Raw genomic sequence first — 26,552 nt, forward strand, 5'->3', positions numbered from 1 at the left:
AAGCACAGTACATAACTATTGAGGACAGTATCTATGTAACCTCCCACTTCTGCATCCTTGCTCTAACATGACTTTAGGTGCTTTGCTTAATATTGAGTGAACAGTGATACACCCACACATGAATGACATACTACAAGTAAACTAAAGTTATTAAGAGAGGTACGGAGTGTCCACCGTAATAACCAGATATATGCTGTGATTGCAAACGCAGTACAAAGTACTGCTACTATTCATGGTAGTATTGGACACATTTACAATTTCTTTTCCTTGCCTTCCCTGCACTGGAACGGACGTGCGGGTGCGGTGGTACATGCTCTTCAAGGTAACACTTACTTCACCTGGCGACCATCTACTCTCTCTAGATACACATGTGCTATCTAAGAGTCAGAGAATACCATGCTCCAGGCATCCATTCAGTCAAAGTATACGCACACATACAGTTTCTGTTTCACCCACCCAGGCTGCTGTCCTTCCACCCATCCTTGCTTCATCATTGACCCAGCCATGCACCATACCATATTCTTTCCTTCCCAGCCACCTCGGGGGCCAAGCAAACACATATCGTTCTTCTTTGCCAGCCATCATACAAGTTCGCGTCCCACTTACTTACACCCTTCTTTCCCTTTTCGTTCATCCCATCCATCACGTTCGTCTAAGAACTTATTGGGATTCTTCTCACCAAAAACTTCACAGCTAAGTCGAAGTACATTTCGAGGAGGCTACTACCTGGTTGATTTGTAATTGTAATACACCCGTGCAGAAAGCACACTATGCAGTCTTCAATCTCAATAAGTAAGGAATATATAGCTTACCTGTTTCCGCCACCACCGTTTGATCCCCCACAGGACCGTCCGCCGGCTCTTGCACCGCCTCCTCCCCAGAGGCCTCCGAGTCCTCGCCCAACACAGCCACCTCCGCGCTGGCCCCGTCACCAGATGTTACACCTACAAAGTACATTTAAGAATGTTAGAATACACCACTCACTACTATATAATATTTGGTCTAGGAGAAATGTTAAAAAAACAGAATACAATGTAATAATTTGTGACTGTCTACTCCATAGTAAAAATGTCCCATTTTCCAGGGAAGGCTGTTGTCTTGCTGCACTTTTATGCACAACTGATGAATGCTTGCTTTTGATTTTTAACACGCACCACTTTTTCTCCTAACAGACAGAAGCTTGACTCCTAAGAACACGACCAGGATCAAGTTCAAACCAGGTGAGAGCTCGGCTCGACCACAAGAAATGTGTCCAATTAATCGTCAGCACTAACCACTTTTCCGTTTTCAGTTAAATAGTTTTATGACAAAGTAGATTTTAATAAATGTGTTTACTTTTAATAAAGCTTTTAAACTTAAATAGACTCTGTGGTTTTTGTTCCTCCAGACTAGAGTGGATGAGCTAAAGGTTTTGGAATTTTTGCAAGCATGAGTGCCTCTGACACTTCTTGACTGTGCTGTGACTCCGTACTACTCTCTTGTCCTGCGTACGATAATCTAGAGATCATTGGGGATCTATAATCGGTGACTTCGGGAGCTGAATGACTCTGCCACACTATCTAGTCAGTAAGGAGACAGTGCATAGAGCTATTGCTGAATAGAATGGGAGTCCAATGGAATTGCCAAATGTCCAATCTTAGTTAGCTACACAGACAGAGAGTGGAGAAGTGTGGCTCACTGGTTAGAGGAGGCAGACCTGGAAGCAGAGGTTAGCCCGGGACCAGGGTTCAATTCCCGGCTCGGTGGGGTCTTGAGTCCTAAAATGTCCATGGACTCGACAATTCTCGCTCCGGTGCCTACTCGATTCACGGGTTCACACTCTGCGTCTCTGGGCAATAGCTTGCTTAATCTCCACAACGGCCCCTCGCGGCGGGATGCCTGGCTTTCACCTTGCGGATACCCTGCCGGGGTTATCTCACAGGGGAATACCAGGACGGGTTCCCTAAGCAAGCGCTTAGAAACCGCTTGGTGATTTGCGCTATATAAATTCCTGTACATTTACATCTGTACAGACTAATAAGAATAGTCTAGTAATACCACAGGGAGTCATATTCGAGGCAGGATAAGAATTTATATCCAGTCTACAAGAAGATCAAAGACGATTCAGAAAAAATCGAATGAGGAACGCTAGGAAAAAATAGGTACTCTTTATTAAAATGTAAACTTACTGGGGCCAGCAAAGGAGCCCTCGCCTGCCCGATCCTGGCCTGCATCCTCAGCACCCTCCTCCTGTGTCCTCCTCTTTCCCTTGGCGGGAGCTGATGTACAACATGAAAGAAAGAAAGACCAGAAAACATGGATGAGATTTTTCAACCAAATCAAACATTTCAAAAGAACAATAACTAAATATTTTGGAGAAATAGCAAATAGATAGACAACTATTCCACGGGATCTATCTCATGTGGTATACTACGTTATTCGTATTGCCTGATTTGCGGAACGTTGACTTAGAAAGTTCCTATGTAACTCAATAAACAGACTACTAAAGAGGTTTGCCTAGGCCTGGCACTGCAGGCAGCAGTCCGCAGCACGCGAAGTGACAGACAAAGTCCATCCTGCTTGCAGATCAGTGAATACTCAAACTATCAATCCACCCACCACCGCCACTATTTCTTCTTATAGCCATGTGTCTAAAGGAAGGACTGGACTTCAGTCTGTTGGGGCTGATTTAGAAGTCCCTTGCGGCTCATTTTCCTCCATTGTTGCGTGCCTTTTGTGACGCAGCGGCAGAACAAAAGACTCGCCATGGTGTTGGTGCGGCGTATATATTAAAAAAAAACACATATGGGCATATGGGCGATGCATCACGTTGTAAAGCCCTGCGCCATCAGGGGGCGTTCCGGCGCAAGGGAGGGCGTACCTGCGCAGGAACGAATCCTAAAAGTGGCTGAGGGAAATCGACAAGATGTCAATCAGTCACTTTTAGGACAATGATGCATGACTCAAACCCTGCGCGCTTGAAGCCGACGTACGGCTTGATGCAGCATTGGGGAGATAGGGTACCCCAGAGCATTGCTGGAGCTGCGCCATCGTTGGCACGCAACTCCAGCAATGCGCTGCCTTTACGGCACAGATGCGTAAGGCTTCTGTGACGTTTTGGGCCAATGGGTGGTGGTGGCATGGCACACAATTACTGCCGCATCCCTGCTACTTTGCAGGGATGCGCCGGTAATTGAAAATATGACCCTTAGTGTCTAGCATTACGCAGTTCTTATCTTTACACTACACTCATACATAATTTCTCAGACCAATGAAATGCTTCTGAACACAACATACAAAACAAAGAAGCATAGTAGCAAGCAAGGCTACTGAGAAGGAGAGCAGTGCACCTGAAATGCATAGAAGATTTTGAAATATAATTTACCTCAATGTAATCGGCAGCATTATTGCTCTTGGTAAAGAACAAAGATTTGCAAATAACAGAGCAGGATAAAACAGAGTAGTAAATGTACTACTACTACTACTCACCAAGCCCGGGGACCTCTACGCCGAGCGCGTCCAGCAAGTCCCGCTCCCGGTCCATGACATCGGTCCAGCGGTGGGTGGCCTGGTTATATGTGCGCCGGACCCCAGAGATCTTGTACATGGCCCGGCACACCTTCTCCCACCGCTTGCGACGCTCCCGGATGCCATAGCCAGTCGCGATCTTGCCGCCTCCCAGGATCGTCTTGGGGAGGCGGCGCTGGACGTGGAAGATCAGTGCCGCCACTTCCTCCGCGCTGAAGATCTCCCTCGGGACCACTTGCTCCCCCCTTAAACGCCCGCACGGGAGCCGGGCACGGGGTGCGGGACCCTTCCCCTTCTCAGGGTGCTTCCCGGCTCCCTTTACCATGGTCTGGGCAGAAATAGAGTTAAATGATAAACAAGAAATAGAATAGTGAAGAAGAAAAGAAAAGAGTTTAAAAAAGTAGTTTAAAAGTAACTAAAAGCTGCAGAAAACACAAAAATATAGAGCTAGAAAAATAGAGGGATAGATAATAAGTAAAATTAGATCAAAAAAACTTCAAACAAGCAAAGGATGGCAGAGATTGAGAGAGGATAGAGAAAGCATGCCCAGAACCATAGCAATGAATGAGAAACAAGATGGCCGCGCCCGTTCACGACCGCGTGGGTAAGTTTGCGCGAGATTTTCCTTGCGAGTACGCGCGAAATTGTACTAGCGAGCAGCACACTTTGCGAGATTACACATAGCGGCCGGAAACGGAATTACGTCACGCCAACAAGATGGCCGCGCCCGTGTACGACCGATAGGGTAACTTGGCAAACGTATAGCTAGAAGCGCCTCGCGAACACGCGCAAGATCACGCGAACATACACGTTGCAAAAAAAACACTTTTGTATTCGCACGTATTCGCGGCTTCCGAAATCGATCTCGCACGGATTCGCGCCCCAAAAAACGCGCGAAATTGCAGAAAAAAATGATTTTAGCTAAACTGAAAGCAATGAGCAGGTGCAAAAGTTCAAACTTAGCATTAGTAACATTCAAGGTAGTGCTTCCTGATGGGCCCCTCCAGAGTTTGCAACTATTCTATGACCCTGCTATGACCCAAACAGCAGGCTCATAGAATAGCTACAAGTAGACCATAAAGGTCCTGTGAAAAAAATGTTTCACTGCAACAAAAAGCAAATTACAGATAAGGAAGGAAGCAGGTGCCAGCCAGACTGGAACTTTCAAAATTACTGACACATTAATGAAACACAAATTAATTGATGGCAGTTGAAGAAGGGCAGGTGTGCTTGCTTTTTTCAACCACCATAATCTACAGTGATAAATAAACCTAATGGGTGGCAGTGAGGATGTACCAGAGGGTGGCATGGGTGTCCCAGAGGGTGGCAGTGGTGAAACAGAGGGTGCTGTGAACCTGTGATGATAAACCAGACGTAGAAACAACATAGTCGCGGCCGTTGCGAGCCGAAAAGTAAGTTCGCAATTGCGAACTTGTCCCAAAATCGGCGCGAACGCGCGCCAACACAAAAAACGGGAAAATCCGCAAATCCGCTAGAGTTCGCGGATCTTCGCGGATTGCGAATCCGTAAATCCGCAAGTTCGCGTACGCGAGATCCGCTAGATCCGCCCATGCTTAGTTATGTTTGGCCTCATGTATTCGGCCTAGTTGTGACCACGTGGTTAAGTATAAGGTCTCCCTTCTGCGCCAGCTTTTTGTTGTGAGTAATTTCCTTCCTGTGCCTACAGGACTATGAATCTCCCATTCAATGGAGACACCCTGACGGCATGGTGCAGACGGCAACCACCACCCATCGGCAGTTCTCCCAATGCTTATTTTTACAAGAAGCACTTATTTTCTACACATTTTGGGCATTGTCACGTTCGGTCTCAGATACAATATGCACCGCATTATTCTTTGCGAAAAAGCATATCTATTATGTTTCAAGTGGCAAGCACACATTTACTACATATATGATCTATGATAATATATTATGTTCCCCATGCTCCTGTCCTACACTCTAAATTTTGTGTTCTTACGATATCTATCCTGTCTCCCTCATTCCCAAATCCAAGTTCGTAAATGGCATTGTCAAAAAGTATTAACCTGTTAGTTCATGGCATTAAAGATGCCCTTTACCCAAACATTTGTAACGGGTATAAGCTTAACGTATTTAGAAACACCGAGTAGCTCCACCCTTTTGGTAGAGCGCGGTTTTCCGCATAAGAGTTAAACAGTGCTCTGCGTTCGCGTTTAGCGCCCCCCCGCCCCCCACTATCGTGGACACATTACAAGCGTCTACAAAGTAACGCATTCATCAAAGCTCCTAGACAGCACTCTAAGCTTTACGTTTTTTCAAAATGTCTCCCGTCTCCCACATTTCTAGATCTGACTATATTACCCCTTACTCACCGATCGAAGAGTGGCGTCCTCTCCTGAGGAGAAAAGTATCCGTATGGAAGTTTCCAGCCAACGCCCATAACGTCTCTTTTTATTTTCACGATACACCTGGTTTTCGCATCACGTGCGATCCCAGGGAGTCTCTACAAATTGGACCCACGACTCTACCATTGTTTTATTTAACGACCGGAATCCGGAAATATATTACATTTGTTCCAAAATATTTAGCGCTCTATAACGATTTTCAAAATGCCAATATTATTCACTAACGCATGTGCTGGCATATATCTCACCGTCCGTCTATAATGATATATTTTGTATTAAGGGGACCCTTAGGGAATATCCCCAAATGTCGATTTTTACTGGAGTTCTCCCATAAACAATGTATGGTGGACAGCAAGAAAGGAGAAAGTACTCATGTTCATAAAGATCCATCTTGAAGAAAGATGTACTTCTGTCGCATGAATGTAAATATGATGACTGGAAAATTATAGACTTTATATGGATATTATTATATGTGATGTTTTTAAATGTTTTTACAGCCCTGATGAAGTTCTTTTGAACGAAACGCGTTGGCTGCCTAAAAGAAAATTGAATAAAGAAGAAACAAAACAAGATATAACAATTCTTGGACATTCTTTATTGATATTTGCATTATTTGAATTCTGGTGGTGCAACCCACAGTGGGTGGAAATTTCATTGTTTTGTTAACAATTGTCTCTTGGGAGCAACAGGGCGGTGGTTGTGCACACTATAAGAGCTAATAGCTCTGCATCGGACAGACAATTGAGACGGGCGGGCCTAAGGCCAATAGAGAGGTGCGGCACACTCAAAAATTTCTCTTTGCGTGTTGAGTTCAGTTGCTCAGGAATAGGGTTATAAACAAAATTAACATTCACTCATTTAGTTACGTTACATTTGTCACAAGTCGCTGCATGAAGAAAAATAATAAAGGGGCGCACAACCGCCACATTCACGCTCCAACGGCTCCAGCGGAAACTGAAGGCAGCCATCCAAAAACACAATCAAAGACACTTCACAATTGACTTTTGCTCTGGGGCTCACACGGGGCCTCAAAAGAGCCCTCGCAAACACGGGATCACGCTGTGCACTCTCAGCCTACACACCTTAACGTGAAAGACAACTTGCACGCGCTGGGAGTCTAACCAGCCCTCGCAAGCACAGAATCACGCCGGACAATACTTAAACATGGGGACGCACACTGAACCAAGGAGCTGCAAATACAGCCCAGCCAAGAAGCCACATATAACAAACGCTGCTACTAACACTGCATGCAGACCAGGGGAAAAAACACGTTACAAAACTATGAAAAATTGAAGGGGCACTGTTACATTAACCTCTAACTCAACGCGCTTGAAAATTACATAACCAAGACACTACACAACACACAAAAGCTTACAATTTTAAAGCTAAGGACGCACACAGAACGAAGGACATGCAAATACGGGACAGCTACAGAGGCACATATACAAAACGCTGTTACTAACAGTGCATGCACTACGGCCACATTCAAATGACACCAAAAATGTTGTATACCGTGAAATTTTACAATAAAATACAATTTACCATTACAAACATTACACACATAACATTTCATCCCTGGACAACATCGGGACGGACTGCTAGTATATAATATATATATATACAACTGCTGGTATTCGGACAAGCTTGAGTGAAGATGAATCCCTAGCACCATTTTTAGAGGGAAAATCGCCTCAATGCATTTTACGGAGATCTACGTTAATTTGTATGTAGTGATGTATATCTGTTAAACTTGCCATGCTGCACTTTATATATACCTGTCCTGCCTAATCCACTATGTATACAGGAATGTATATCTTTCAAATTGAGTGCTTTGGTTCACTGTTTTATCTATGTATTGTCTATGTTTCTGCTTATAATAAAAGTACAATTTAAAAATAAACATTTTGCAACTTATGGGGCCATATTATCAAGAACGGCGATAACATTATCGCCGCTTTACCGTCCTTCACACCAGGACCTGGGCTTCTATTGGAATTCTCAAGGGCTTATTATCAAGCCCCTTGCAGTTTCCTGCAGCTAAAGCGGTGATAATGTTATGCTCGCGACCGCTCGCGATGAGAAACTACCAGTTGGCGTTGGGAAAGCTGCCGCTCGAGTAAAAATCTACTTGAGCGGCAGAAAACGACCACTTACACTGTGCAAGATGCTGTTTGCAATGATTGCACAGTGCGGCAAGCATCTGGTACTGTGCAATCATTGCGAGCATCATTTCCCTACCGCACTACGCAGTTCGTGTAGTGCTACGCGCAGCTCGCCGAGTGCGAAGTGCACTTCGCGTAGCTACGTGTAGCGCTACTACGCAAACTACGCCCAGGGTTAATTACAAGCCCTTGGCCTCCAGGTTTAGGCAGTGGTGTTTTCTCTTTTTATCCATCTTTTTATTTTTGTGAAATATACTTGCAGTAAAAACTAAAACAGATGCAACCATTCGATAAGTTTGCCAAGACCTGAATGATTGGCTTTGCTAATAATTGTTTGAAATCACTCAGGGCATCTTCTGTAGCGTTTCTATTCCACTTCGGAGCATTTTACAAATGCTCAGTGCAGCACAGTCATCAAAGTCGCAAAGGGGGAGAAACCATCATAGAGCTGTATCTACTAAGATATGGTGTTGCTGTTCTCTTCCCGATCAAGGCACTCTAAGAGAATGCCTATCACCAAGCGCACTCCTCTGCATGATCTAGCTCAGCATAGGTATTCCCGTGGAAAATTGCTATTCCAGTACATGATATTATGCTTTAAAACTTTGCACACATTGGAAAGGTGCTGGAAAATGCAATAAGGAGGCTTTATTTTTCACCACCAAGCCCTGTCTACCATTTTAGTAGATGGGTCTCTGCATTACTTTGCTTGACTCTGCACTGGGGCAAGGTTTTGATAAAGTGGTCCCTACATCTTATGAGGACATTGTGCATCCAGTCCAGTGCAGTTTGTAGTACTTGCAGTGTTGGCTTGCTTCAAATCAGTTCAATACATTGGCTCACCTTTAGTGAAAGTGTAGCAGTTGATAGATGACATCTTCCTGACATGGAGTGACATGTCATCCCTGTTCAGTGACAAATATTCAGCAATTATTTGACTGTTAAAACTACTCTTCATAGGTGTGTCCTCCTTTCCTGCCAAAGCCAACCAGTCTCCCTCTGCTGTTCAATTGCATTGAAAAGGCTGGTTTGTCAGCTGCAGAACTCTGTGTTTCATGAACTGGTCTTAACAAGGCCCTGTGGCAGGGACAGAAGAACCACTGAATCTTATGCCCTTCACCTTTGATCTTCAGCAGCAACAAAAGGGTACATGTGACAGTGCGCGACAATCTCACTGTACTGAAACAGTCCACCGATGGTTGCCAATTTATTATAGTAGGCCTAGAAAAGATGTCTACTCAGCCATACCATGGTAGCACCAAATTGAGTGGTGGAGAACCACACCCTGAGCTCGGCAGCAAAATGTTTGGGCTGCTAAAATGCATTGTGTGGCATTGGAAACCGAGGTGCTTTTTGAGTGAGATTAGCAGAAGACTCTGATCTCATTGAGGGTGCAGTGATCCAGTGCTAGTCTTTTTTTTAACAAATATTTGTTTTCAGATGTGTAGTTTAATTGAATCACCTCTCAGGAATCATTCTGTTGTTAAAGTGAGCCTAACAGGTAGAAAACTGAGTCTTTGCTGACATGGAGCCATCTGGTAGTCTTATTTATTGGTAATCATACAGTGACACATGACCATAATCAGGGGTCAAATGAGACCAGCAAAGTCTTGTAAATGCCCAGCTGACCGACTTCATCCAAGTGAACTCCATCCTAGATGCCTCCCAGTCTGGATTCCGCAGCAACTATAGCATCGAGACCGCCCTCCTCGCCACCACTGATGACATCTACATGCTACTAGACCAGGGACACACAGTGGGCCTCATCCTTCTAGACCTCTCCGCAGCCTTCGACACCATTTCACATTGCACGCTTGCAGCCAGACTTCACGACGTGGGGCTACAAGGAGCCGCTCAGCATCATATCCTATGCCAACGACACCCAGCTCATCCTCTCACTCACAAAGAATCCTGAAGATACCAGACTCTGCTTCCAGGAAGGAAGGAAGAACGTGGCAGGCTGGATGAAAGACAGCTGCTTGAATCTCAACTCATAGAAGATGGAGGTCCTCATCCTCGGACCCTGCATCTCCGCCTGGGACAACACCTGTTGGCCACCGCCCTCGGTAGCCCACCTGCCCCTACAGACCACGCTCGGAACCTCAGCATCATCCTTGACTCCTCCCTCTCTATCACTCCCTCTCTATGACCCATCAGATCAATGCTTTTGCTTCCACTAGGTTTCACTGCCTTCGCATCCTCCGTTAAACCTTCAAATGGATCCCCCCCAACTGCAGAAGGACCGTCACCCATGCACTCACAACCAGCAGACTGGACTACGGCAATGCCCTCTACGCAGGAATCAACAGAACTCTTCTATACAAACTCCAAATCATCCAGTACGCGGCAGCCAGACTCGTCCTCGGGACACCGCGTCACAAGCACATGACCAAACACCTACGAGGCCTCCATTGGCTCCCCGTCGAGAAGAGGGTCACCTTCAAACTCCTCACCCACGCCTACAAATCTCTCAACAGCATCGAACCCAAATACCTCAACGAGAGAGTATCCTTCCACATACCCAAGAGGAACCTCCGGTCCGCCGACCTCGCCCTGGCAGAGGACCCCCGCATCTGCAGACACAGAACCGGCAGGAGAGCTTTCTCCTACATCGTAGCCAAGACCCAGAACAAGCTCCCGGTGAACATCAGACGCTCCCCGACCCTGCGCACGTCCAGGAAGGACCTCAAGACCTGGCTCTGATCCGGAGCCCCTTCCCCTACCCCAGCACCTTGAGACCCTCACGGGTAAGTAGCGTGCTAAATAAACCTCCTGATTGATTGATTGATTGATTTAAAATTTAGAGACACAATAACTCCCGCTGTTATGGATGTTTTTTAAATGAAAGAAAACAAAGGCATACTTCATTCTTCATAAAATAGGCAGAGGATGACCTGAAGGCATGTCAATCATAGGGGTTATGATGATCATTTTTTTGAGGTGTTGAAGGTGCATTTGAAAGATGGACCACTTCCTGTCTCATTCCTTCACATTTGCATTCCACTGTAATGGTTTCCTTCTCTTCTAACTCCTCTCGCTTCAGTTTTCAACTTGCACCAGGAGATCGGGGTCCTGAAGATGAACCAGAAACAGAGAGACGATTGTAACTGCACCAATACATCAGGTACATTCAGACTATTCTTTAAACAAAGTTTTATGTTGCTTCATGATCTCAAAAGCAGAATAAATATCCCAAAATCCTCTTTTCCACTTCATAGTTTAGGATTATATGGCCTGCAAGTGGTCAAGTGGGGTTCTGATGATGAACTTAGCTACTGAAGGGGCACTTAGCATCCTCTTCAAGCTCTATTTGGCCACATCACGTCTATCACATCCAGCATGTGCGTTGTCCCAGGACAGGCCAGTAGGGGCCCAGGGTGACTCCTCCACCAGATCCCCAATTCAGTCACATATGGACAAACAGGTGGAGACCGGGGGTCAGCTCACTCCCCTGACAGAAATAGCCTGTACGCTCTTATAACCCTTTTAAGATCAGACCCAGTTGCCCTGCAGGCTAGATCTAAGAGCAAGTTGGAGAACTCCCTGTGACCCTGTCTGATGGAGGTCCATTTCCACACTAGGTTATACCAAGGACAGACAATTAAAGACAAAAGCCTGCCCTGATTGTTTCCTAGTATCAACTAATCTCCTGACATCATCAGGGCAAGCCGGGACATACTGCTGACATGAAGCTCACATAGATGGACATTGACCTTAGTGGAGACTGAAGGCGGCATTTCCTTGGAAGTGGCTGTCAATACTGGCAATCACCCTGAGATAAGAGCTTGTTTAGGACCCCACAGACAGACACACTTTCTCTCTCTCTCTCTTCCACTTTCTGTCCCATAGAGAGAGAGAGAGTAAGTTGTGCTGTAATGTTACTTTCTTTGGGGGCTGGTTCCCAGCCTCATGCTGCAGATGAAGATGTCGCTCTGGCTGGCTGGAGAGATTTGGTCATCCCTGGGGCTGTGGTGTGTTGACTGCCACTGCACCCTTCCAACTTCAAATCCTAGAATCCTATGCTTTTCATGAAATGAAATGAAATGAAATGAAAGTGAGTTTTATAAAGCGTGTTACTACCCGAAGGCCTCGTAGCGCTGTGGATGTGTGTCTCTGGAAGTCTACTGATTTACTTAGAGAAGAGGAAGGTTTTAAGGGTTTTGCGGAATTTTAGATGATTGGGCTCGCTGCGAAGCGTGGGTGGTAATGAATTCCAAGCCGTGGCAGCATTCAAGGAGAAGGAGCGTCCGCCCCACCTGGCCCGTTTGATCTTGTGTGTTGTTGCCAGAAAGGCCGTGCTGGAGCGCAATGATCTTTGGGGATGGTAAGGGGTGGCTAGGGAGCAGATCATTGCAGGGGCGTTTTTCCACATAGCCTTGTGCATTATGCACATAGCCTTGAATTTTACTCTGGCCTGGATGGGCAGCCAGTGTAGATTCCTCAGGGCCGCAGTGCCCGAGTACCTACGGGTCAGGCCGAGCAGTAGACGTGCTGCTGCGTTCTGAGTGACTTGCAGCTTTTTAAGTGTGCTGGTCGGTGCACCCAAATATAAAGCATTCCCATAATCATGACGGGACAGGATGATGGCCTGGACCATTATCCTGCGGGCATGAAAAGGGAGAAGTGGAAGGACTTTCCGCAACATTCGCATCAGCCCGAAGCAGGTGGCGGAGAGTATTGTGGCTTGCTGGTTAAAGCTTAGGGTATCATCCAGCCACATGCCCAGGCTTTTGATTTGCTTTTTTGGCTCTGGGGGGGACCCATGCAGGGTGGCCATTGTAGGGTTGGTCTGGGGCCGGCTGTGTTCCCCAGGAACATCAGTTCAGTTTTGTCCCTGTTAAGTTTTAAATGGGAAGAGGCCATCCATTTTGTAACTGCTACTAGGCAGCTGTTCAGATTGGAGGGGATGCTTCCTGGCTGATTCAGGGCCACCACAAGCTGGGTGTCATCAGCGTAAGTCACGATTTCAAATCCAAAAGGGTGAACGACCTCCGCTAATGGCTGCATGTAAATATTAAAAAGTGTGGGGCTCAGGGAGGAGCCCTGAGGCACACCTTGGTTGAGAGGCCAAGTTTTAGAATGAATGTCACCCTCCACCACCTGGAAAGTGCGGTTTTCTAAGAAAGACTGTAACCATGAGATGGCGCTTCCCGTTACTCCGAGCTGTTTTAGGCGGGAGATAAGGATGTTACTGTTTACGGTATCAAAGGCGGCACTTAGGTCCAACAGCATGATTGCTGTGGTGCCGCCTTGATCCATGTGCTTACGGGCTAGTTCTGTGACAGTCAATAATGCCGCCTCTGTCCCCAATTTTGGGCGAAAGCCAGCTTGAGAATCATGGAGCAGATGGTTGGCTTCCAGATAGAGCATAAGGCTGGTGTTGATATGTTTCTCAAGCAGCTTACTAACCCGGGGGAGGAGTGAAATGGGGCGGTAGTTGGTCATTTTTTCTGGGTCAAGATTGGGTTTTTTCAACAAAGCCCTAACTTGTGCACATTTCCAAGTTTCTGGTACTCTCCCTGTAGTGATTGACATGTTTACAATATTTATAATCGCTGGTCTGATGATATCCGCAACTTTCAAAAGATGACGCGGGGGAGCGGGGTCTGAAGGGGAACCTGATGTAACTTTCAACATAAGGGTATTTAGAGAGTCTTCTTCGAGCAGTGGGAATTCAGCTAGCTGACAGACCGTAGTTGGGGTGAGGGTATCTATTCCGACTGGGAGTTGACTGACCGGGTCAAATGATGAGGAAATGGCTTGAATTTGTTGATGGAAGTAGTCTGCCTGTTCATCACAGCGAGTCTGTGCTTCACGGGGATCCTGCAGAGTTGGGGGGGTACTAATCAAAGATTTTGCTATCTGGAATAATTCCCTCGGGGTATTGGCAGACGTTCTGATTTTTTCCTCATAAAATAAAGCCTGTGTTAGTATGATTTCAGCTTTATATTTTTTGATTGCCTCTCGATGCCTACTTCTGTCCTGTGCCTTGAGGGTGCGTCTCCAAGTCCTCTCAAGCTTCCGGCAGTTTTGTTTTAGCTCTTTTAGCTTGGGAGTAAACCAAGGTGATTCTTTGGACTTGGTTTTCACTTTGAGGAGTTTCTGAGGCGCAATTATGTCTAGGGTGGTCTGTAGCCAATTGGCATAATGGTTATAAAGTGTGTCTACGTCATCCCCAGTCTGTCGAGGGGTAATGGAGAGGGAATCGGCCCACTGGTCTGTGGATAGTTTCGCCCAATCCCTCCCTCTTAATGTAGCTTGAGGGGGCGCAGAGGGGGGGCTTGGAATATGCCAGAGTAGAGGTACCAGAAAATGATCGGTCCATGGGAGGGGAACTGGGTTCCCTGTCTTAAGTCTGTGATCATTGCTTAGGACTGCATCTAGCAAGTGACCTTTGTTGTGCGTGGGTTCGAAACCCTTCTGAACAATTTGTAGGGCTGCAAGATTGTTTAATAAGGTGGTAGCTAGAGGATCCATGGGATCGTCTAAATGGATATTTATGTCGCCTAGTATCGTAAAATGAGGCAAAGAGATGGCTGATTCAGCGACCTTGGAGGGAAGGGAGTTCATAAAATCTCCAATTTGGCCTGGGGGGCGATAGATAAGTAGGCCAGAAAAGGTTAAGGAAGGGGATAGGTCTAATGCGAAGTTCATACTTTCGCAGTTAGGAATTGTCGCAGGGCCGGTTCTGCATTGGTAGCAATCCTTAAAAAGTATGCCTAATCCTCCTCCTCTACCCTCTATCCTGTCAACCCTCTGTAAACCGTATCCCTTCTGTAGTAGGGCGGTAATGTCAGGGTTAGCTTCCTCCCTTAACCAGGTTTCTGTTAAGAATACTGTGTCAGGGTTGATATCCTCAAGGAGGATTGACATTTCCACTGCATGTTTGGTCAAAGAGCGGCAGTTTAGGAGAAACATTTTAAAATGGGGTTCGACAGTCTCGGACTGCTCTAGTGGGGGCCGTAGTTCATATTGACAGTGGGGGCACTTTTTAACGAGTGAATTAGGGTGTATGGAGTGGCGACAGGAAGCCTCTGGTTGGGGCATAAGTTTTTTTAGCAGGTCAGGGGCATACCTTATCAGAGTGGGCGGTTCTTCCATAGATTGAGCAGGGGGACTGGCCCCTGGACGCTGCAGGGCGCGGACGGGCGCAGACGGGCTTGCCTTAGGCGAAGGCAAAAAATTCATTTTTTAATATAATATAATTTTTAAATATAAATTAGGTGCTGCATTGGAATCTTGGACTGCATCTACTGCTATTCGTTACAGACTAGGGGGCACATTTACTAATATTTGGTAGAATGCAATGCAGCAAAAGAACGTGCTGGTTCAAACGGTCCCAAGATGATTCTTTTGGATCCAGGCAGGACCGGGCCTGGTCATGCGCACTGGACTGTTCCCATGAGAAGCAGGGTCAAGACTGATTTGCATATGGCTGGGTTCAAACTGGGGTGGCATGGTGAGCAAAAGAACAATGGATTTAACCCAGATCTCTTCACTGGGGGTGAGTAGTGTTTGAAATATTTCAGCATTCCGTCCATCATCTTTTTGTGTTTGCCATGCCGACTCACACATGTCTTGGGGGGAAAACACATAAAAGGTGAATGATGTTTATTTGAGGTCACACGTATCTATGGATTGTCCCCAGGGGTGTATTTCTCATTTTGGATGTGATCACATATTTGCTGCTGCTCCTCGGGGCTTCGCCCTCCCACCTGTTAGCTACCTGGTTGGACAGGGGAAAATACATTCACATCTGCCATGTACAAGTCATACTTGTAGCAACAGAATCCAAGTTATTTTCCTCCAGTGGTGTGCTGAAGAAAGGATAAAGAAGGTGACATAGAAGAAAACAACAAAGGTGCAGGTCTGGGAGACCCGATATGAACTGGTTGACCATGAAACGTCAAGGACAACCCGAAAACACTGCCAGATGCTATGTTTCAATCTTGACATTCTTATACTGGAGACCCAAAAGTGACACTGCACTTTCCTCTGAGAGTAGCCATGTTGTGGTTCTTATACCTGCAGTCCAATCTCCATCTCTCCATTCTCCATAGCAGCCAATTTCTAGGAAGATAAGGCGTACGCCTAACTCGTGGCATATGGGTCCTGACTCTAGCCAAAAGTGCTCCCAACTTGTCTGTGGAAGAACTTTTGCCAAGAATTTCTTTGAATAATGGCTAGGACCTGCAACAATGGCCTTGGGTCTCTGCGGTCAATTGGCTTCCCAGTTTACACCCTAGGGATTAAGGGCGAGATGTAAGAAACTTTTTTTGGGGTCACAAATGGTCAGATTCACTGAATCGGGACATTTGAGACCACAAAAAAAAGCATTGTAGGATGTACAAAGGCCAAATTGCAATTGGGTAACCAGTCACCGAATCGCAATTTGGGTTTGCTATTCGGTAATAGGAAGAGCCGTGTTTAGGGCTTCCCTTCCTAATATCGAATCGCAGTGGTATGTATGAATGTTTTACAAATTAAATCCAGTTGCAAAAAGTTTTCATTTCACCAGCAACTTCAATTTGGTGGTAACCAATTCACTAATAGGAAGGGATACCCAAGGGACTATTTATACTATGGACCTTAAAGAATTGAAAGAAAACTTTTCACTTTTACTTTGTGAAATGCATCTAATTTTCCCTTAAGGAAAACAGGCTGCATTTAAACAAATGCTTAATTGTTAAGCAATCACACACATGGTGGTCTGCTGCCCCCATCAGTCCACCATTCCTATGATTTTTGCGATTCCCAATGGGTCACAAACCGACACATACTTCATGAATTTTAATGAGGTAGGTCTATTTGTGACCCACTAGGAATCAACAAATGTGTTAAAAGCAGATTTGTACATATCTGTTTGGAATTTCCTAATTGTGATTTGCTAAAATTCACAATTAGGAAATCGCAAAAGGGCTTTTTCGTACATCTGGCCCTAACTGAGCACTCAGTCTTTTAGGATAAGGCAAATGCAGTCAAGTTACGACTAATATCCCAGCACTATCATTATTAATATATCAGTCTAGTGCCTATGATAAATATCCTAATGACGAATATGAATCTATACTACTATTATAAAGAGAGAGCTGAAACCTTTGAAGCGGGTAAACTCAAGAAGTACAGCACCAATAACAACACCCAATACAGCATTGTAAAGGGGAGTTGCAGCAGATGGATATAGGCTATACCGCTGGCCACCATATACATAAGAAACGTCAAAGAACCTTAGGGGTAAAGTAGTCCCTTGTGGGCATTGGCGTGGGCGTGTCAAACTCCACTTGGGCGTGGGCGTGGGCGTGTCGTTGGCATGGTCGTGGGCGTGTGAAAGTACACACATTATTACTTTGTGGGCGTAAACCGTTCTCAGAGGGGCGTGGGCGTGTCAAAGTAGACACTCAGACGGGCGTACCACAACAGCGTTGTCAGAGGGTCGTGCCACAAATTTAATAAAAAATAGCCACGTAATTCAGTACCGCACCTTTCCATTCACGATCCAGCTTGAAGTTCTAATCACTTCTCACACGCTCGTATACAAACACCAAGGTGCGCCGCATTCACGCACATTGACATTCAGGCGACGTTAATCATATATAGTGCAACCTTTGTGGGCACAAGCGTTACCGTTGTCACACAGGGAATAAAACACAATTTAAATAAAAAGGGGCGCGGCTTGTGCAAGCAATGTGCGCGCAAATTCACGCTCCACCTTTCCCTTTTCATGACGCCACATTACTGATATATAGTGCCCCGATAACTTTGTGGGCGTCTGCGTTCTCACAGAGGGATGCACTACAATTATGAAAAAAAGGTGCGCTGATTTCGCAGACACCATTCTGATCACTTAACACACGTACCTTTACAAACAACAAGCTGCGCCGCATTCACGGATCCTTGACATACAAACGACAATTTTTAAATAACAAAATTAACATTCACTCATTTAGTTACGTTACATTTGTCACAAGTCGCTGCATGAAGAAAAATAATAAAGGGGCGCACAACCGCCACATTCACTGACCGCGACATTCACGCTCCAACAGCTTCAGCGGAAACTGAAGGCAGCCAGCCAAAAACACAATCAAAGACACTTCACAATTGACTTTTACTCTGGGGCTCACACGGGGCCTCGAAAGAGCCCTCGCAAACACGGGATCACGCTGTGCACTCTCACCCTACACACCTTAACGTGAAAGACAACTCTCGCGCGCTGGGAGTCTAACCCGCCCTCGCAAGCACAGAATCACGCCGGACAATACTTAAACCTGAGACGCACACAGAACCAAGAAGCTGCAAATACAGCTCAGCTAAGAAGCCACATATGACAAACGCTGCTACTAACACTGCATGCAGACCACGGAAAAAAACACGGTGCAAAAAGATGAAAAATTGAAGGGGCACTGTCACATTAACCTCTAGCTCAACGCGCTTGAAAATTACATAACCAAGATACTACACAACACACAAAAGCTTACAATTTTAAAGATGAGGACGCACACAGAACGAAGGACATGCAAATACGGGACAGCTACAGAGGCACATATACGCTGTTACTAACAGTACATGCACTACGGCCACATTCAAATGACACCAAAAATGTTGTATACCGTGAAATTTTACAATAAAATACAATTTACCATTAATAAATTACACACATAACATTTCATCCCCGGACAACGTCGGGACGGGCTGCTAGTATATCATATATTAAAATAACAACAAGAATATTGTATACATTGTACAAATCCTCCCTTTAACACATTGTAACATTTTTAACTCAGATGAATAACTCATGTACCACATATTCAAGGGTGAATATAAGAAAGAGGTGTTGTATTTAAACTCAATCAAGACCAGACCTTTAATGTAAATATTTCTAGGAGTGAAGGTACCGTGAGTCATCTATCAAAGTAAGTAACGCGGTCTCTACCATTCTCAAACATAGCATCTATGCAGTATATACATACACATACGTCCACACACACCCATCACCAATAACCATTTGCAGATTCAAACGCAAAAAAGAAAAACAAATTATATTAGGCAAATATCCATACATCTGAGCTTAGCTTTCCAAAGCCATGCAACAGATGAAATATCTTTAGTAATACGATGTATTAAGAAGGTCTCCGCGAGGTCACCAATGGAGGTTCTATTCTCTAAGATCCAAAATGTGTCTCTGGTTTTCTAGAGAGAACCCAATACGTTTGCCCTCATACAATGGTGGTGCCCAAAGCTGTTCAGGTACTTGGAATGATTCTTGTTTCCTGCTAATACGATTGCAGACAGGCCAACATTGCTGCAACCATCACTGTTCATCTTACACAAATGATGAAAGGTTGACTTTTCTTTTTTAGACACAGGCACACAATCAAAACAGTGTAAGATGAACAGTGATTGAGTCACTAATCTCTGGCACCACGAGATATTCCTCGCTTTCTTTATATGGTACACTAATATATATATTTTTCCACATTATAGAATATTTTAATTATAGTTTATAATTTGATATATGATACATAAAGTACCAGTAATATACGTTTTCGATTAATTGGCTCCTTTCCGATGGCAGATTGCATAGTGTGGCTGAATGCCAAATAACATAACATAACATAACCAAGCATAACATAAAATAGCATCAATATTTATGCCACCCTACTACTTACAAACAGCCTAATGATTCCTTCCCTCCCCAGCACTTTACCTACAAAGTGCTCAGCCTCAGTGGCTCTTCTGAATTACAGCAGTGACCATGTGAATGGTAAAAGACAGTTAGAGTTAGTGGTGATGTCATATTTATCCATCATTTAGGTTTGCAGAATACCTCCTCTGACCCGCAGCTAGATTCTTGCATACCTGAGAGCCTTTGACATGAGCTTGTTTCTTGCTAGTCCTTCTTCGGTTTTTATTAGACTCTGTCTCTGCTGTGACCGAGGCAGGATGCACATTTCACACTTATTGAGCACTTTTTTTAGACATTTGTGTATTTTAGTCCAAAATAAATGGAACATAAAAGTTCATATTTTGCAGAAACACTTCGAAGGGTGAAATTTAACTTCGGTCTTTCAGAGTGAACATTGTTGGTTCTCTTGGGCCCCATCATCATCACTGCACTGGGTCAGATCAGAGCCAAGAGCTAGTTTTTAAACCTTAGCCATAATAGTGTTCTGGTTATAAGTACTGTAAATAGCATTTTCACAGCTCTACATGTGCTGGCTTCAGAAGGATGAACGGCCCGAACCAGACCTGCCAGTAGCCTGCACTGTGACTCACAAGCCAGACACCCAGACACAGATTTTAGCATTGATCCAATAATACTTTTGAAAACCTAAGACAAGCTATTCATCTTTTTTTAATCAATAATTGAAATCCCCATTAACAATTCATTTAATTTCTTTTTCCAGCCGGAGCTCATCCTACACCATGTTGTCCTCTGTACTGGGAGCAGCGTGGACGGAAGTGCTATTACTTCCCAGAAAAAACAGCTGTGAAGAACTGGAGGGAGAGCCATGAAGACTGCTCCTCTAGGGGCTCCCGCCTGGTGGTGATAGAGGACAAGGACGAGCTGGTAAGACATCAGTGATACAGGAGCAGGCAGAGCTGGCAGAGCTGGTAAGGCATCCGTGGCACAGGAGCAGGCAGAGCTGGTAAGGCATCATTGATACAGGAGTAGGCAGAGCAGTCTGGGTGTCTTTGGAACAGGAGAGGTAGAACTGGCGAGGCATCAGTGAGGCAAGACATCGTATAGTTGGTAAGGCATCAGTGATACAAGAGCAGACAGAGCTGAAAAGGCACCAGTGATACAGGAGCAGGCAGAACTGGTTAGGCATCAGTGAGGCAAGACATCGTATAGTTGGTAAGGCATCAGTGATACAAGAGCAGGCAGAGCTCGTAAGTCACCACTCATACAAGAACAGACACAGCTGGAAAGGCACCAGTGGTATGGGAGCAGGCAGAGCTGGTAGGGCACCAGTGATACAGGAGCAGGCAGAACTGGTTAGGCATCAGTGATACAAGAGCAGGCAGAGCTGGTAAGGCATCAGTGATACAGGAGCAGGCAGAACTGGTTAGGCATCAGTGATAGAAGAGCAGGCAGAGCTGGAACGGCACCAGTGATACAGGAGCAGGCAGAGCTGGTAAAGCCTCAGTGATACAGGAGCAGGCAGAGCTGGTAAGGCACCAGTGATACAGGGACAGGCAGAGCTGGTAAGGCACCAGTGACACAGGACCAGGCAGAGCTGGTAAGGCACCAGTGATACAGGAGCAGGCAGAGCTGGTTAGGCATCAGTGATACAGGAGCAGGCAGAGCTGGTAAGGCACCAGTGATACAGGGACAGGCAGAGCTGGTAAGGCATCTGTGACACATGAGCAGACAAAGCTGACAATGCATCCATGATACAGGAGGCCAATGTGTTATTTGTTCAGTTCTTGAGATAACTTATTCTCGGCCCTTCATACAAAATGTCAGAACAAGCTATAAAAGGGTTTTGCCACACATGACTGACAACCGGGGTGCGGCTGTTTGAAAGAATTACTGTTAAGTAAAATAATGTTTATGAACATTAGATAGTAAAATTAACTGAACTGAAATGTGGGGACAGGAAGATCTTAAAGGCTAGAAAACATTGAAAGAGCTTAGAGTGGTAACACATGTTAAAAACATTAAGAGAACACAAGTCATCAGAGGGACAGGAGAAAATTGCTGATATTGTAAAATTGGTTGTGAACTCTAGTAAGATAACTCAACAAACCTAAACAGTGTAGCTTGATGTTTCCCTTGACCAGTGAGATGAAGGAGGACCTTCTTTTCTGTGTTGGAAAAAGATTTTCATTTAGTAAATCATCTTTATTAAGGTCACAAGTTAATACTTACCAATCTCAATTATCGAATATGAACAGAAATCAATAATCAATACTGGTCAATAAAACTCAGAATAAAATGCACTAAGCATGTTCCATAAAGGAAAAAATCCCTATTCTACGAAGCAGGAAAAATGTGGCAGTCAGAACCCATAAATAGTTCCATTTCGTGAGACTGAGAGAAAAAGCATAAAGCTTTAGCATCACAAGTCAGCTCAATAAATCAAGAAATATATAAGAGCAGAACTGCCCTTAAAGGGAGGTTCAAGAAACTCAGTAGAGTCTCCAAGCAATATGAGGAGAATATGGTACAAGCATCTAGTAGTAAAAGTCTCCCCACAAGACTCTGCAGAGAGTGTCTAGGAAAGTGCCTGGGTAAAAAAAGTCTGGGTCTGCTCTAGGAACATGCACTATTATAGACTACACATGTTATCATTGTTGCAGTTTGTGGTTTTCTTCTCTCTTCAGTCTGCCAATCATCTTTCATGGGCATAGGATCACTCCTTGTCTAAGGTTAGAAAACACAATTGCTTCTACATAGCAGCTTTCAATGTAGTTTATTTCTTATCATCTAGCAGTTACATCTTGTCTATTCGTAATGCACTTTCGACTTTCCTATGTGGGATTTTCACCTCTATATTATTCTAAATGACAAAACCTAATTGGTTGTTAGCAGCAATCATTGTGTAAGAAGACACATTTGTATAATTAGATGAAAGCACTTAAGCAACAATTATTCATTATGAAACATGGTTATGGAAAGGTCAAGGAAAAAAAAACATTGTATCCATGTCAATCATTTTCTAGTCAAGTCAGCTTGTCAGGCAATGTTTATTCAGCCATTCGAGGCCTAATATGAGTAAATATGGTTGCCTACTACAATTTGTGCATTTAAACAAATAATTTTTCATTAAGGCATACACGTTCATTCGGAACATTATTATAAACTGCATTATTTTCTCATTGTTTTTGAAATACCTGCTCACGACTAATGTTTGCTGACATTTGTTTTTGTTGGTCTTAGGACTCTCTGCACTTTACCACATCTAACCAGTGCTAAAGTGCTTGTACTTAATACCCCTAAACGATATCCTCATTACATGATTGTTATTTACCTAATTAGCATATTTAATTTACTTATAAGTCCCTTGTAGAGTGGTATGCCATATACTCAGGGCCTGTAAATTCAATTCTACCAGTGGACCTGCAGCACTTAGTGTGCCACCCACTTAAGTAACACCCTAAAACATGTCCCAGGCCTGCCATTGCATCCTGAATGTATTTTTAACAACCATGTAGACTTGGCATTTAACCCCCCTTGTCAAGCCTTAAACTCCCCTTTTTTTACATATAAGTCACCCTTAAGGCATGCCCTAGGTAGCCCATAGGGCAGGGTGCTGTGTAATTAAAGGATGAGCATGTACTTTTAAGTTTTACATGGCCTGGTAGTGAAAAACTCAGAAATTTGCTGTTCACTACTGTGAGGCAACCCCTCCCATAGGATACCATTTAGGATTCCTTATTACATGTAATAAGCTGTAGTTTTCAAATGGGAGCAGGTAGCTATGTCATGTTTGGTGTATTTGGAATGTTAATGAAAACCCTATTTAATGGTAAAGTTTGGTTTTTCTTTACAATTTTGAAAATGCCACTTTTAGAAATGTGACATTTTTCTTTCCTGTACCCTGCAGCCTGTCTTGTGTCAAATGACTGGGTGTAGCTGACAGTTAGAATTCATGAATCCCCCCCCCAAAGACAGTCACACAATAGAGGGATTAGGTGTGCCTCAATGGGCCATCTGATGGCAGAATGGGGGGGGCGGCCTGGGTTTTGCCTTCACACAAAGGACCTAACTGCCCTGCATTGTCACTACAGCCAGTTTTGAGCCAGGGCAGGGAAGTCAGGATATTTCATGTACTTCAAAGAACCTTTCCAGGAGCTTCTTCCACCTTGTAAAAAATGGGCATGGGGTGCAAAAATAGAACCTTTAGAACCACTATTAAGTTCACTTTTGGACCTGTGGAAGGACTTTCAGAAACCTGCCTGCTGCTGTGACCTGCTGTGCAATCTGCCAGACTGCTGCTGTACCTGGAAGGACTGATTTGCTGCCTGGAGCCTGTCTTGAACCACTAGAGGCCAGCCCTGCATTTCACCTGCACCAGGATTTCCAGAAGTGTTTCCAAGAGCTAATTTTCTGGCTTCTGGCTCAGAGTCACAGGGACATAAAAAAGTTTACCAACTTGAAGCTCACCTGGACCCAGCCTGAGTAAGTCCTGCATCCCCAAGAGTTGTCCCACCAATCCTGGACCCTTGGTTGTGGTGCAAAGATACCCAGATGGCCAAATCCCCAAATGGTGTACTTGGAAAAAATGTGGCCAAAATATGTTGGCCATTTAACTGCTCTGAGAGCCAGGAGGAGACCGGGACCAACCTGCTCACCTATTCGCCCGAGGTGCATCGCTGGTCGGATTGACTTTGCGACTTCTCCCACTATTTTCTCCGCAGCAGCAAAACCTTTTCAGTGGTCCTACACCAAAGGTGTAACCAACCTCCTGGATCTGTCTTTGGCTACAGCCCTCTGCCTCCTTTGCTGGAGTTTTTTGACTTCCGTTTCAGCACTAAGGGGCCAATTCTATCGTTGCAGGAAGTGGGACCGCCCGCCTATAAGGTGGCGGTCCCGCACATGGGATTATGATGTGACCGCCAACGTGGCGGTCGCATCGTGCATGTTTAACAGTGCAGCAGATGCTGCTGGCTGCAGCACCAGCTGCAATTCGAAAAAATGCATGTTGTGCATTTCCCTGCACTAAGTGGCAGGCACCACGCAGTTCTGCCACCTGGTGCAGGAAAATGTTGATACCCCCCAGTGCACATCCACCGCCCCCAGCACAAGGGGGTCCTCAACGGTCCCCCAAAGTACATCCCCGCCAGCCTTTCCATGCAATTTCACTGTCATGGAAAGGCTGACGGGGATGCAGCATCATAATTGGGTGGACGGTGCCTGCTAGGCACCGCCACCATTTTGTAGATGCAGGGAGGGTCCACCAGGCAATCATAACAATTGCCTGCGGTGGACCCATGCGTCTGCCAGCACACTGCCCGCTGTCGTAATCTGGCAGCCGAAATTTGATTTGCAATGGTGGTGAAACCGCCACCGGCAGGCTGCTAGTGGCAGTTTTACCTCCATTGTATTGAGCCCCAAAGTCTCAATTAGAATCGTCCCCATGGCTTGAAATCAAGGCCATCTGATAACGACGCTCCCTTCTAGGACACCTCCTGCAGTCTTGCCCCTCTGAATTTTTACCTTCTCAGACACTTTTTCTCAAAAGATATTCTAATCCTGAACGAAAACGCTGGCTAGGCCCAATCCACTCCTTGTATCAGAACCACACCACATCGCTGTTCGCCATATTTTTCAATTTGACTCTCGACTCATGCAACTAGCTGTCCGCGGTTGGAGCTTTGACCTTTTAGGTTGTAGCTTGTACTGAAAGCTTTTGAAAATTCACAACTCTGGTTTTACTGATTGGATTTTGTGATTTCGGGGTCAAATGGTTAATTAGAATTTACTCTATTTTTCTAAATTGGTTTGGGATTTTTCTTGTGTTTTGTTTTCAATATACTACTCTTTGTGTGCTGTATAAATACTTTACATTTTGACTCAAACTTAAGCCTGGCTGCTTTTTATGCCAAGCTACCCAGGGTAAAGCACAGGTTAATTGAGACTTTTTGGGTTTCAACCTGCAAGGGAATGTGGCTGTAGCTTGACCAGGGCTCACACTCCACTCAACAAACAACCCGATTCCTCATGTACTTGCCTGACGTCTAGCATGCACCACTCAATATCATTCTTCCAGGAATGTATTTCTGGTGTATTACTCACCCCACTGTCTCACTACATTACATGTTGCTGCCATCAATCCCAAAACTGAAAATTTTTTGGTGTATTTTGTTTGGCCTCCTTCTCCCCATTAGTTGAGTATGAGTGTTTTAGCTGAATCTTCCATGTGCACACCATTTACTGTATCGAGACATTCCCTTACCTGTCCCACTAATGCCTTACTGCTACTGCATATGTGTACAAAACTCCCCGCTTGACCACATCCCCTACTGCAGACATCTGGAATCACTTTTCCCACTCTTAGGGGCATACCAGCAAGGCGGCGCTATGAAATTATCGCCGCTTTTGCATCCGTTTTTGGGCAAAAAGCGGCAATAATTTCATTGCCTTATCAGCAAAGACAAGCTATCTCGTGTTTTGCTGATTTAGCGCCCCTTTCAACAACACCCAGCTTTGCATCTCTATTGAGATGCAAAGTGGGCGTTCCGTGCCGAACTAACTGGAGAAATGTCGCTAACCGGCATTTCTCCAATTATCAAGCTGCAGCAAACAAGCAGAGCGATAAGAAAAGTAGCGCTAACCACAGTTATCGCTACTTTCTTACACCTGTTGGTAATCTGACTTAGCCATGTAATCCAATGGGAGGTGGATTACATGGCTAAACCACCTTGCCCTATCAGCAAGAGATCGCTGGTTGCAGTGCAATTATCGCTGGATTTTCAACGATAATCACACTGTTTTCCAGCTAAAGCATGGATTCCTATCGCTTGTTAGATAAGCTATGCTGCTAACACGCTA

General features: G+C 45.0%; 1 protein-coding gene across 1 annotated transcript in view; it reads left to right on the forward strand.

The window, feature by feature from the left end:
* Positions 1–26,552, forward strand: part of LOC144769745 (uncharacterized) — a 366,836-nt gene that overhangs the window by 103,836 nt on the left and 236,448 nt on the right. Inside the window, exons 3-4 of the mRNA XM_078653928.1 lie at positions 11,097–11,177; positions 20,458–20,621. Of these exons, the coding sequence (XP_078510054.1) occupies positions 11,097–11,177; positions 20,458–20,621 (245 nt within the window). The remainder of the gene's footprint in view (positions 1–11,096; positions 11,178–20,457; positions 20,622–26,552) is intronic.

Source organism: Lissotriton helveticus, chromosome 7, assembly GCF_964261635.1.
Source record: "Lissotriton helveticus chromosome 7, aLisHel1.1, whole genome shotgun sequence".
Classification (NCBI taxonomy): domain Eukaryota; kingdom Metazoa; phylum Chordata; class Amphibia; order Caudata; family Salamandridae; genus Lissotriton; species Lissotriton helveticus.